The sequence below is a fragment of the Homalodisca vitripennis genome, chromosome 6 (assembly GCF_021130785.1).
Source record: "Homalodisca vitripennis isolate AUS2020 chromosome 6, UT_GWSS_2.1, whole genome shotgun sequence".
Taxonomy (NCBI): domain Eukaryota; kingdom Metazoa; phylum Arthropoda; class Insecta; order Hemiptera; family Cicadellidae; genus Homalodisca; species Homalodisca vitripennis.
Window position 1 is genome coordinate 161,125,729 of NC_060212.1, and position 15,347 is coordinate 161,141,075.

The 15,347-nt window shown below is 31.6% G+C and overlaps 1 protein-coding gene across 2 annotated transcripts in view; it reads right to left on the reverse strand.

Annotated features, from left to right (window-relative positions):
- Positions 1-3,538: 3,538 nt before the first annotated feature.
- The window catches only part of LOC124365108 (rho guanine nucleotide exchange factor 7), a 120,491-nt gene continuing 108,682 nt past the window's right edge, over positions 3,539-15,347 (reverse strand). For both annotated transcript variants that reach the window (XM_046821050.1, XM_046821049.1), the window contains 2 exons: positions 7,030-7,120; positions 3,539-5,422 (listed from right to left, as the gene is read on the reverse strand). In XM_046821050.1, the coding sequence (XP_046677006.1) occupies positions 5,257-5,422; positions 7,030-7,120 (257 nt within the window). In that variant the 3' untranslated portion in view covers positions 3,539-5,256. The remainder of the gene's footprint in view (positions 5,423-7,029; positions 7,121-15,347) is intronic.

Genomic DNA, 15,347 nt, shown 5'->3' on the forward strand with positions numbered 1-15,347 from the left:
GTGGCAATAGAATCATGTGCCAGAAGATGAATACAAATGAGGCCAAGAGGAGCATAATACTTAATACTTTCAATAGTCAGGCAGGATTAAAGGCACTTGACCCCTGTTCCTTCCACTCTAAGTAGTATGGGAAGATGTACTAACAGAAGTGGCAAAGAGGAACAAAGTTACACTTTGTTGGGAGCCAGGCTACAAGGCATTCAGAGAAACGAAAAGCAGATATCCTCACCATTAAGTCAGAAACCCTTATGGTAGGCCCAGAGTCAGGCTAAGGAGTAGCTCTCGTCTACAGCAAAGCTCTAGTAAAAGTGGATTAGATCCTTAATATGGAGAGGGCCTCTGAACTATGAAAATCTAAAATGTTTATCTCTTTATGCAAAGGGTGATCAGCTCTCCCAGGAACAAAGTAAGGAGGATATGCGACTGGTAATAGGGATGTTGACAGGACATGGCTCTCTTAGGAAACATCTGAGGAATGTGGATCTAAGCCAGACTGATGAATACAGACTCTCCGGAGAAGCAGAAGAATCAGCGGAACATACGAGGTCTGTCCAAAAAGTAACCGACCGCCTACCAGTAGGTGGCCGCGGCGTAACCGACCGACTCGAACCGGTTATTGGAGGGGAGGGGCGAGCCTACTCCTTCCCATATTAGGCATTGAATACGATCCGGTCACTCAGTGAGTCACAGCGCTCTGTTCCGTACAGTACTGCCGTGTGTTTGCGTCGCATTTCAATATGACTGAACATGTTGAGCAGCGCATTTGCATTAAATTTTGCCAAAAACTTGGCCATTCAGCATCAGAAACGATTACCATGATACGGAAAGTTTATGGTGATGTGTCTATGGGCGATACATAAATAAAAGAGTGGTTTAGGCGGTTTAAAAATGGCCGTATATCAGTGGAGAGTGATGACCAATCTGGCAGGCCTTCAACGGCCAGAAACGCTGAAAATGTTGAACTTGTTCGTGCAGCAATTAATGAAAACCGTCAATTGACTGTTCGAGAGCTGGAAGAAGATTTAGGAACACCAAAATCGTCAGTTTGTAACATTTAACATGAAGATTTAAAAATAAACCGTGTTTCGGCAAAATTTATTCTGTTTGCTGACAGAAGAACTGTTGACTTGAAATCGCACAGGGCAATCTGGATTTGATAAAAAGTGACCCAGAGCTATTTAAAAAAGTTATTACTGGTGATTAGTCATGGGTTTATGGCTACGACCCTGAAACAAAGGCTCAATCTTCACAGTGGAAAACTCGCGAAGAGCAATGGCTGACAAAGTCGAAGCAATGTCAAGACAATGCTGACAGTTTTTTTTTGACCAGGACGGCGTTGTCCATCACGAATATGCTCCAAGAGGCCAGACAGTGAATAATAGCAGTGAATATTATCTTGAGGTCCTAAGGCGGCTACGAGATGCAGTGCGAAGGAAATGACCTGAACTGTGGACAAGCCGTGACTGGATCCTGCACCACGACAACGCGCCCGCTCATTCCTCAAATCTTATTCAGCGTTTTTTGGTCAAACACCACATCAACCAACTACGACAACCTACCTACAGTCCTGACATAGCTCCTTGTGACTTCTGGCTATTTCTGAAATTAAAAATTCCTTTGAAAGGAAAAAGATTTTACGATGAACAAATAAAACAAAATGCGATGAAGGACCTGTTAGCCATTCCGCAAAATGAATTTAAGGAGTGTTTCCGGAAGTGGGAGGAGCGTTGGAATAAGGTAGTGGCTTGTGGAGGGGAGTACTTTGAAGCGGACCAGATTGCCGTTGCCGCCGAGTAACGTCAGTTCATGCCAGACGTCAAAGTCGGATACTTTTTGGACACACCTCGTATATTGCTAAACTGTCCTGCCATATGTAAAATTACAAAAACATTTCTAGGTGCGTTTCTTCTCAGCCCTAAGGATATCAGAGAACAGGAGCTCTCAATCTGTTGGCTTCTGTAAGTCTCAAACTCTGAGGGTATAAACTTAAAGTAAGGGAGGCGAAAAAGCCCTTTAGGACTACGTGCAGAGACTTTTGTCTCTTTCCCTCTAAACAAAAAAATGTTTCTATGGATTTTTCAACAAAGCGTATCCGCAGACGAACCACCATGCTCAGCCAGCTAGGAGGTGAACGTGAAACGAAGAGAACTAAAAGATTCACTATCCATCCATACGGTCTTTTTTTACACAAAGAATAAAATTATAATCAATGAAGCTTCACAGATGAAGTTCATAGCCTGAAACCTTAAAAAATGATGATGTCAATTCAAACAACACCATCAGATCAACTATATATACGGTGTGGTTAGAAAATAGCCGGATCACTATTGGTAAGGCTACAGAACGAATGAATAAGGCTGAATATTGTACGGCCAGTTACGTAACTTCTTCTCCCACTCCTCCTCGAGTTTTGTGTGTCTCCCATACTTATTCCGCCTGTAGCACCATTTATAAGCAGTTAACCTTTTGTCTCTGTATCGGGAAAATGCTTAGTATCCAGAAAGAACAACGTATGAACATAAAATTTCTTTTCAAACTTGGAAAATCTTCAAATGAAACATTTGTAATGTTACAAAAACTATATGGTGACGTCAGTTTATCATGAACACAAGTGTTTGAGTGGTTTAAATTATTTAAAGATTGCTGCAAATTTCAAGGCCATGATGATTGTTTTTTAATATCTAAGGTTGGGTACATTGGGTTACATTGGTTGGGTACTGGAGGGGCAGATAATAAATCAGAATTACTACATTAGTGTCCTAACTACCCTATGTGAGCATGTATGAAGAAAACGGAACGTATTTTTGAAATACAAGTCATGGATCCTCTACCAGGTCAATGCTCCAGCTCACAAAGCTTTGTCAGTGAAGATGTTTTTGACCAAACACAACACCTTAGATTATCCACCCTACTCACCTTGACTTGGCTCTCTGTGACTTTTTTGTTCCCTAAAGTCAAGTCAGCTGTGGAAGGGATAGTATGGAAAATGATCTGCAGCGTTATTACACACAATGGAAAATTCCCATGGAGCAGTGAAAAGATCGAGGAGGGGAGTACATTGAAGGGAATAACATCAAATTGTGAATATCTGTAGGTAAAATTTGTTTTCAGCCACAGTCCGTTATTTTCTAATCACACCTTGTATAGCCGGTTGATCTTTTTCATGTGAATATCCATCTATTATATATATATATATATATATATATATATATATATATATATATATATACATATATAAATCCAGCCAGTCTCTCACTTTCTTATCTAATGACAATAGTCGACTGGTATCCAAAGAGTTAAAACACAATGTTTTGAGACCTAGCATTTATCTTCATATGTAGATGTCAAAACTTATGCTATGTGATTAATTTCACATATATACGAAAAAAGGCAAATAAAAAAAAACATGGTGATGAACAAGAAAAAGCCATCCTAAATAACAAAAAAAGTAAGTTTAGTTATGTTTTTTATTTAGTAAAACTTTGGCGTGTTCGTAAACAGGTTTATATACATGAAGATAAATATATATATATATATATATATCTGTTCTCCATTTAATGCCAAACACAACACGAAATGTATCAATATTTTAGGAAATCTTCCTAACACAGTGTTTTTAGTTAGTCAAGATTGCTGTATAACAATTTCAGCCCCAGGCGTCTGTTTACTCTACAACCAGTGTAAATATTCTAACAATGTAAATCACTCATTTTTTAATAAATTGGGTTATCACTTTTGTGTGTGATAATATGCCACTAAAAGATTTACAACACAACAAATTTACAATATATCACTAACATAAAAAACTATGTACGTAGCAAAAACAATTTTACATACCTCAACTCCTAATACACTTTGAAGACAACCTTTCAGGTATCCTAAGTGAAATTAAATCCGGTAATTATAATAAAATAAAAAAATTATCACTGTGAATTTCTGTGTCGTTGGTTTCAAGTTGTCTTATGTTTCTTAAATGCCTTTGATGTCACCGGTTCATTCAACTCATCACATAATCACGGGTAAATGTACAGATTTTTCATATCTGAATGTTTATCCAACAACAATAAAATATGATATGTCAGGTTTAGTTTATAAAATGACACAATTTTTAGCTATTTAAAAAATACGACAATTAACTGTTTATACTAAAATATTTGCCCTTTCCACTCTCACTGTACACATGTGCCTCCAACTGACAGTAATTAACATGACTGTTTCAACCTAATAGCCATACAAATTTGATGACATTTTAATTTGAAATTTCTGTTATTGTTTAGTAAATCAAACCACAATTATTTTAATTTAATTTTAAAAGGTGTTCGTATATTTTTCTGTAGTATTCATACAAAAAAGAAAAACAGTAAAAAGAAAGTTTTAAAATTCAATTTATTAAAAACAAATATTTTAGATTATACAGATTTTGTATATGCCTCAGTAAGTTTTATTGCTATTTGGCTAAAATAATATATTAATTTTTATATTCTTTTCTAAAAATAGTTTGGTGGGAGAAAAATTGTTCCTAGCATATTTCTGTAAAATTTCAGATTTGGTAATTGCATACTGTTTGGCTTGATACAGTAATTTAACTGTATCATGAACAAATAAATTAAACGAATTCACAAATCCTCAAATAATAAAAACAAAATTGTCATAAAAGCAAATACAAAAAATATTGTTATAAAAAGTTATTGCTATAAAATTGTAAACCATGTAATTGTAACCATGGAGTATAAAAAAATATATAGAAAATGAAATAGAGAAATTCTCAAGATATCAAGAATAGATAATAAGCAGAGACTATGAGCATGGTGTAGCAGAATCCAATCGTCAGGGAACAGATCCAGCATAGTTTGCAGTGTGCACCAACCTGAAAACACTTCCTGCTGTGATCAGATCCAAAGACACTGTCAGGTGGAGGTTTTAACTTGGTAGTAGCAATGGAAAAATTACAATGTGGACATACAATCTCTAAAAATAATAAAATTATGAAGTCGACTAGTGGCTAAGAAGTGATAGAAACAGAGAATTACAATGCCAGCTGAAGGCTGATGTACTAGTGGAAAGGGTTACGGCCTAGAAATATAAAATATAATCTAAACTAAAATCACTTACATTAGGTGGGTAAAACACATCTATGTATAGATAAAATAGAGATAATGCTATAGCATAATGAAACTGATCTAGTTTCATGACAAGTTTATCATGTTTAGTTGCTATTTAGTGGTGAAAGACACAAGAGTTTAATGCAAGGTTAATCTATAGAGGTCTAGTGTGAGAGGAGGCCATGAGCAAGTTGTGTACGATGGCTTGGAGATGGTTCCTGGCAACCTGTTCCTCTTCCAGCTGCTGACTTACCGACGACATCTTGTACCGGAGAGTCTTCATCTCGTCCTTGAGTGCGTAGACAGTGTCCACCAGACTCCTGTACCACAGATTACAGAAATTACATCTCTAACAAACTACTAAGTGATAGAGTAATTTATTTCTTTCATAATAATCATTTATAAGTCATTTATAATAAAAAGTTCAATCTAATTATGTGTAGAATTATAATGGAACTGTATTAACAAACAGTTTTATGAATTTTAAAAATAAGCCTAAACGGCCCTTAATTGCCAGGTTGTTGTCTTCTTTTGATGAAGTTTTCAACAACCTTCATACTATAAGTTTTTATACCTTTTGACAATCCAAATTCTCAAATATAATTACGACAGGTTTCACTGGCACAGCAGTATTTTCAGGAAAAAGTATTATTTTAAACTATATTTAATTTAATACCCAACATTGACTAAATAGTATAGGTCTAGATTAAGACACTGTAAATATTTAAATTAGATTATTATGTTTATTGACACCATTTCATGTTTGTGTACATATTTGTTTTTATGTACACATTTTGAATAAAGTTTAATTTAAATTTGGATGGCAATGATCACATGGCAGTCACAATATAAAAAGAGCCAACTTGAACTGACCAAATAATTGTATCTTTTCTCACTATTGAAGATCAATATTGATCTGTTGCACTATCCTATCTGTTTTTGAGAGTTGGGATGAAATAACATGTAAATAGATGTTGTGGAGCAGTAGATAGATGACCTGTATTATATGATGGATGTGCCTCACCACTAGTCATTGCACTCATAGTCCAAACCCACCAATCAATTACAGCCGTGATGCACATGTTGAACTACGAGTGCACTAATTTTAAACTGTAAAAATTTGTTCAATGTTATTTATTTATTTCTTCATTCGCCTTGAGTGTTTCATTCATGTAATGTAAGTTTTATGAACAATCTTTAAGGAAAATACTGCTGTGTCGGTGACACCTGTTGTAATTATATTTGAGAATTTGTATTGTCAAAAGGTATAAAATCTTATAGTATTATTGTGACATCCTGTATAGGCAACATGAATATACTTATATTCTGTTGTTATTGACTTAAGAGCTTTTGACCACATATAGATTTTTTTTATTTTTGTGTATGTATAATCTGACGCCTTAAGATTTTGTTCAACTTGAGAAGAGGGTAGATTCCTATCTTGAAAAATACTGGAAATAGTTTTATATATAATTTGTTCCCCTAATGTATATCACAAGCTCCACTTCCATTACAATACGCAGCCTACACACAGATCCACTAATTAAACAGTACATCACAACTGTGTTTTCCTTGCCTTAGAGATTCAAGGTTGGCTCAACATTTTAAAATTACATTAAGATGGCACCAAATGTTTTTCCGCCGGTGTCAAAAACCTAATGACTGAGATGTGATGAATACAGAAATGGTTGTGACAAATCAAACTTTATTCATCAAGATCCCATCACTTTTTTATTCATTCAAATAAAAACTTAATGGGAACAATTATTTTTCAAGTAATTAACTAATAATTTTTAATAAGCCTTGATATCAAATGATGAATAAAGATCTACTTCCAGATAATAATTGCTATATTCTATTAAGCTTCCATTCATAAAATTCCAAAACATAAATCTATTTATGTACAATGTTCAATTAATTGACTTACTTTTCTTGTACTCCAGTCTGATTTTCTCTTGAATCTTCCTCAATGATTTTCTCTTCTTCAGCAATCAGAAGTGGAGGTGGATCCAAAAGTGCTACAAATAAAACAATACTCATGTAATAAATCATGTTAAATATACAGAAAAATAATAAATATGGTTGAATGAAACCAATAAATAAATTAATGTTAAGTTTACAGAGGCAATAAGTACCGATCTCAAATTGAATTAAAATCCAGAATAATTTTGATGATGTACACAATAATGTTCTAATTATTTGTATTATCAGTTCTGAACCACCATCAATTGTGAAGTAAAGTACCATGCATTTCTCAAAACTTTCTTTGTTCAAGTTTAAAATATATGGAACAATTTTGGATTACCAAATGGAAAAAGAGATGCCTTCGGACTGGGAGGAAGCCATAATTGTGCCTTTACACAAAAAGGGGGACAAACAAGAGCCAAATAATTACAGGGGAATTTCATTGTTGAATACTTCATACAAGATACTGTCAAAAATAATACAGAAAAGATTAGAAGTGTACACAGAAGAAATAATTGAAGATCACCAGGCAGGATTTCAAAAAGGAAGGTCGACCATCGATCAAGTATTTGTTCTAAAAGAATCAATAGCCAAGCACTGGGAATTTGATAGAGCATTGTATGGATTATTCATAGACTTTCAGAAAGCTTATGACAGTATCAATCGAAATAAACTATGGGAAAAAATGGAGCAGTATGGAATACCTACAAAACTTACGAAAATGGCAAAACTTAGCTTAGAAAATTCCAAATGCAAAGTTAAAGTGGAAAATGAATATTCACCCGAGTTTGAAGTAAAAACAGGGGTGAGACAGGGAGACAGCCTCTCTCCATTACTATTCAATTTAGCCCTGGAAGAAGCGTTGAAAGAAATAAGAAATAGGAAACTAGGTATAAGCATTGGAACTAAGATAGGAGCACTGGCATTTGCGGATGACGTGGTGTTAGTTTCCAATGACAGAGATGAACTGATGGAGATGACAAGAATATTAATAGACAAAACCCGGTCAATAGGACTAGAAATTAACGACGCTAAGACAAAGTTGATTTATTTTAGGCGAGGAAATAATGGTAGAGAAGATTTGGAAATACTGAACCATAAATTCGAACAGGTTGAAAGATTCAAATACCTCGGAGCAATAGTTAATTCAAAAAGTAATGAACTAATAGAAATCCAAAATAGAATAAATTTGGCAAATAGAAGCATGTACGCATTAAATAATATTTTAAAATCAAAATTACTGTCTTACAAAACAAAATTAAGAATATATAAGACTGTTATAAGACCAGTTCTTCTTTATGGAGCAGAGACATGGATTATAGATAAACAGGCAGAAAAGAAATTGGTTACATTCGAGAATAAAATTTTGAGGAAAATTTTCGGACCTATTAGAGATGGAGATGGATGGAGAATCAGGCACAACCAAGAAATCAGAGAGATGTTTCAATCTCCAGACGTTGTAGGAGAAGCAAAGAGCAGGAGACTTCGGTGGGCAGGCCATGTGATGAGGAGGGAGGATGATAAATTGATTAAAGAGGTTTGGAAACACAATCCAGTTGGAAGAAGACCTCGAGGTAGACCCAAAAATCGCTGGAAGGACCAGGTGGAGAAGGACTTGCGGAAATTGAGAGCGGGTCAGGGGGATTGTGAAGACAGGGAGAGATGGAGGCAGCTGGTTGGCGAGGCCAAATACCACCTAGGGTATCCATGGCCATGGGAGTAAGAGTAAGTAAATGGAAAAAGATAGATTTGTAACATGTTTTATAAAAAACACAATGGATGTTCTATTTAACTTTACCTAATTCAAAATTTTTAACTGAAATTGGATATAGAAAAGTTACGAAAACTGAATTTTGTTCGAAAAAGTATAGGTTGTAGATTACAGTAACAACATTTTGACCAGATACTTCCAAATTTCGATAACAATATGTTAATACCTATTGATTGACAATATATACAAAATAATAGTTTAACTTTTTATGACTTTTATATCATTAATAACAGTATATTGCAAAGTGCAGTTAACATTTACTTTGTTGCGTTTATTATACACTTTTGAGTATTTATTCTTGTGAGGTTTTTGATAAAGACAGCCATAATGGTGAAAAACCACACAGATAATTAGTTTACATAAGTATTAGTTGAATTTAGAGATACAGAACAATAAGTAACAAATAAATACATTAGTTATATTTTTCAGCTTTTTGGAATCCATATTTTTAGTATTGATTAGTATCCATATTGATTAATTCATGCAACAAATATCCTCTACTAACTATCAGTATAGCTTGTTATATATATGTTAACACATGAAAACATTTCTAAACACACACAAGACAAAAGTTACAGAAGAATAAAATAAAACATACAAGATTTGTTAAACAAACACATTTAGATAAAACATATGTTACTAGAGTTAGTAATGAGCATTTGACAGAAAGTTTGAGTTGTACTTTGAGCCAAATAAGAATAAAGCAAAGATTTGATTCTACTTTATTAAATATTTTAGCCTGCTTCCTTTTTATAATAATAAATCTTTATTGCGTTCACAATTTAAGCAAATTAAATACAATCGTCAATATAAATGTAATAAAATGAATTAAACTTTATAAATAAATGTAAATGCAAGTCATTTCAGTCATTAAAAAGTTTTCAGTTATGGTGATTACAATTTAGAACAGAACTAAAGGCCTTGACAAATTTATTTCAATTAACTTCAAATTTAATCCTAGCGGCTCATCATAAACTCTTCCACAGAGTAGAACACCCTCGACACCAATAGGTTTCTCAATCGAGCTTTGAATTTTTTAGCATCATTTAAAATTTTTATTTCATCAGGAGCTTATTTATGAACCTTACGCCAACCTCGGGTGGTAAACGTTCGAATGTGGCAGTTCTGTACTGTTGAATACGGAAGATGTCCCGGACTCTAGTCCTGTATTGGTGAATCACTTGAATCGGCAGTACAGAGCAACCTCAAGGATATAGAGACAGGGCAAAGTCAGCAATTCAAGATCCCTCTACTCTGTTGAAGAGTTTATGATGAGCCGCTGGGATTAAATTTGAAGTTAATTGAAATAAATTGGTCAAGGCCTTTAGTTCTATTCTAAATTGTAATCACCATATTGATTCAAACATGTTCATGTCAAATTGAAAACAACTTAAAAATCTAAGAAAACTCTAATATAAACTGAAAACATTTTCAAGATAAAGTGAACAAATTTTTTAAATATTGATAAAATCTATATAATTTATATTGTGAATATCAATAAAATTTCAACTGGTTTATGCCACTCACTCACCAAAAAAATAAATCACTTGTTAATAATCACTGGTTTAAGTCACTTGAAAATAAATTTAACAAGATTTCTGTTTAGCTAAAAAGAAATAATTAATGTTTTTAATTTACCTTTTGTCTAATTTCAGAATTTTTTGTTTATAAAACATTTGCTGTTAATTTTGATGGAATTTGATATTACAATTTTAAAACCAGAGACAAAGTATGTCTCAAATTTTAAGCAGTAATTCTGAATCTAATAAAACAAATAACACACAATTCACTTATATTTACTCCTAAACTACAAATAAAGTACTTCTCCATTTTTAATCTTAGTGTTTTGAGATGTCCTATTTCAAATATATACCTTATACACATTCAAATGTAATTTCCAAGCTCTATGTTAGTTAATCTACAAAATATCTCAAAAGCTTCTAAAATTTAAACTAACTTTAAACAAGTACAATTAAATTATTCACGATACAATGAATAAACAAATTATATTTTTTGTGTTTAAACCAGATGTATACAAAGAGCCAAAGAACAATCCCACAAAGTGTCAGTAATAATAAATACTGTTTAGTAAGTTTGTATAGTAAATACTTTTAATAATAATATTAATACATATACAAATTATGCCAACACAACACTAAAATCACACATCACAAACAATATCCCTCCTCATAAAATAGTATTTTAAAATGTAAATGTGAATAAAGCATCAAATTTGTAAGTATAAAATCATTAATTTATTTTCAAAATGCTATTTCTTTGTATAAGGTTGGATTTAAAAATTGCTGATTATGTAAAAAAACCTAATTTAGTCATGTTTCAAGTATTTGAAATAAAACTGGATATATAAGAAAACAGGCTTTAATTGTTCATTCAAATATCAATTCACTTCTTTAATTAAAAATTGTAAGAAAATATTTTGACAAATAATAACACTGAACTGATATAGGAGGTATTTATGAACTGATTTGATTACTCGAACGATTGATAAAAGAATTGATTAGCTATTTCTATGAACTATAGACAAGTAAAACTCTTTGTTAAAAGTAAATTGAAAACTGAAATACTAATAGAACAACATCACACTTACACAATCCTGTAGAAACTATGCTTACCACTGGACTCAACCATGAAGAGTTGAAGCAATTTTCATAAAATAAATTTACCAATTTAAAAATGTCTACATGTACTGAAAATATTTCTAAAACTCCCATAATGCATATGAAATGGCATGTAATGTATTGAATTACACAGGATTAACAATATACTATAAAGGCAATTAAACATTTAGGTATTACTTCTTTTCAGTTATTATTTATTAATGGAGATATTTTCTTCAAATAACAGTTCGGCATATTGATTTTTGATTTATTTCCATTATGAATGAAATTATGATTTGGTTGTTAGTAATGATTCCACTCATTTAACTTATGCAAGTTAGCAGTAAATGTGTAACTAAATAATATAAGCATAAGTTTTTTAGAATCTTAAAAAAGTGTCTAATCATTGTTTATTGTAATCGATAAGGTTTATTTGACATCAACTTATTGGATTTAAAAATGCTATGATGTTTTGGATATATACATATACATATATATATATATACATATATAGATACATATATATATATATATATATATATATATATATATATATATATAATATATATATACAACATTATTTTACTGGTAAAAATATGACATAGTTTAATTTAGTTTAAGTTTATTTACAAAATTCTTAGTATTTTGAGCAATCATTTTGACAACACAACTTAATTTTACTGTGTTACAGTAGTATTTTGTAACAACTACAACCAAGGATATAGGATCCATACATAATAATAAGAACCACCCATCATTTTATTTAACCAAAATATATTTGTTTAACAAAATAAATTTCATTATAAACAACCTACTTACTTTATAAATTAAAACATTACAGGCAGACCATTAATTTAACTACTGTATTTTTTAGTAGTAGAAGTAGAAAGATTGAAACCTACTACTTAAGGAAAAGTAAGGCATGAGACACTACTATGTTGTTTTAATTATTGTTTTAGTCTAACTAAATAATAAACTTATACATTTTAAGTATAAAAAGAATGTAGAATAAGAGCTGTCTATAACATAACGTTTATGTTTATCAACATTTGTCATGTAGCAATCGTCACACATCTACTTACTCTATTGTTTCACTCGTTTGAAACATTGCAGGTGAGGGTAAAAATTTCATTACATCAGATGATGAATATTTTATCATACTTGTATATCATTGATATAAATGTTGTTTACCTACTTCATTATTGTAAACAGTTTTAAAAATGTGTTATTCTTCAATGTATATTTTGTGCATTTAATTTAGTATTAACACAGAGCAGACCAAAATCAGCTATATAAAATGGTATCTTCTGATATATATATTGACAACATAACTTTACCTGACAGGATTTAATGAGTTCAATGTGGATCTTCCATCGTTAAGCAAATTTGTTTAACAGTAAAAATTATTAAAATGTAGACAGTAGACAAATGCTTTATTTAAAGAAAGTTACAATGCTTTCAAACATTCTAAGAGCTCACAGAGCTCACACGGAAATACCATGAACACAATAAGTTATTTTAGCTTTAAGGGCATAGCGGTTCACAACTGAACACACAATAGCAGTATCGTCTGCATACGCAAATATGGAAAAATTTAATGGAATACTCAATAAATCATTAATATAGATCAGAAACATTAACGGACCTGCCACCCCACTTTGAGCAACACCGTACCTGATATGCAATAACTCGCTATACATAGTTTATTTTAACTGTTTGTCTTCCGTTTTTTCAAAAAGATTCTAGTAATTTACATGCAAGGCCGCCTATTCCATATCCCTTAATTAAAAAAAATAATATATCAATATCTACAACGTCAAACGCTTTCTTAAAATCCAAATATACAACTAAAGTACACCTAATATGATCAACTAATGACGCTAATGTCCACTGCTGTTGAGAACTCTCATCTACAGTGATGTAAAATGTACGCTGTTTTGTGTTACAAAAATTTACTATTTAGTGACCAATGTAAGTCAACAGTTAATGTTAATTTGTCTACAGATAATTTGTCTTTCATTAGTAATGATGTTCAGCAAGTAAGTTGAATGAAAAAACTGAAAAGGTTTTGATGCCATCAAAGATATTTTCTGTAAACAGGCTAAATACGGTGGACGCATAGTGGCTGAGTAGCAAAGTTGTGTCTGAGAGACTGAGGTGATTATTGTTAGTTTTTTGCTGAGTTGTAAAGCATCTCTATGGTGAGTTTTAAAGCAAAATATTGGGAAAAGAATAATATCCGGGTGAAAAAAGTTGTTTAATTTTCACTACAGTAAGTGCCTTAAAAAAGGTACAATTTATATAGTAAATTACATAGTGACTGGATCTTAAAATTAAAAATACAGGGTATCACTTGACCCATGTGAACCTTTCAGAGAACTTTCCCCTGAATCTTAAAAATATAAAATACAATATCATTGTGACTAAAACACTTACAGTAGTTCTTGTTTATCGTTTTGGGGTTTATAATTTTAAAAGTCAAACATGGTGCAAGTTGAAGTTTTATACTTTGCCACAGTTTTTCTCTTATTAAAACCTAACTCTCGGCTAAAAATTATTAAAATATTTTTGCTACTCTAGTTATTGTGGCTATTTAAAAATGTTAATATTAAGTTTTAAAACAACCAAGAAAAACTGAGAAAATGCATTTTTAGACTTAAACCAAAAGTGAATATTAAACATTTCGAAATAAATGGTTGTACAATAGTGTCAAACATTCATTTACAAGTTATTTTCCATCTGATCTAAAAAAGTAAATGACCAAATATTCAACATTTTGACGGTTTTTTTCTAACTGTTAATGCGTGGAATTCAATACTAAATATCTAAAACAGCCACACAAATTTTGAAATCTTAGAGAAAGTAAAGAGCCATACTAAATTACACAGCTATAACTTAAAACCATTTATGAGTTTTAAGTTAAAAAAAATGTAAGTGAAAAACACCTAAAATCAAACAAAAAGCACTTGAAATGTATTATATGATATTATACGTTTCTTTGGATCCAAGGAACAATGTCTTAATTAAAAAAACCTGTATTTAAATTTGATTAAATATATATTTATAACCAAATGGATGTTATTTTTCATACAGTTCTCATATTTCACACATATGTACTCAATCTATTTGATGGTTTATTGCTTCTTGATTGTGATATAAAATATGTAATATCAGATTACAGTTTTATTTATTTTGTAACTCTAGTATTCCTATAGTGCAAGACATATTAATGCAAACCTGGGTTGTGGTGCGGTGTTACCAGCTGTAATGAAAGAATAACTAATGATGGAATAATCAATTGAATTCAATAATCGAGCAATCGTTGTTAATATTCATCCTTAACTCTCATCGGTCTATGACACAAAAAGTGAAAATAATAATAATAAAAGTAAAAACATAAGAATAATAATAATAATAAAAACATGCACATTAATCGAACACCGGAGAAAAAAAATGTATGTAAACAACAAGAACGAAGCTAGATGTCACATTACCTCATACTGAGAATCAGCTGATACGACAATATGGTAACTCCGCAAGGTGAGGGGAAAGTGGGGTATGGTAACTGCTCATATGGCCAGGCTTGCAACAATGTGTTTCACTATATTTACCTATTATTATATATTTCAGTTTATAAAGGCTAATTTACTTCTGTACTGAACACACTATGTAGCTAGTTATAAATTCATATTACAAATATTATCCAATATGTATATATATATATATATATATATCTTAAAAAATAAAGAGTATCTCATGGTTAGCATAAGAATACTGCTGTTGCAGTCATATGCCTAGGGAGGTTTGTATATATATATATATATAAATAAAATAAAAACGTATGTCATTAGTACAAAATTTTTTATGTTACTATTGTTATTATTACTTTTA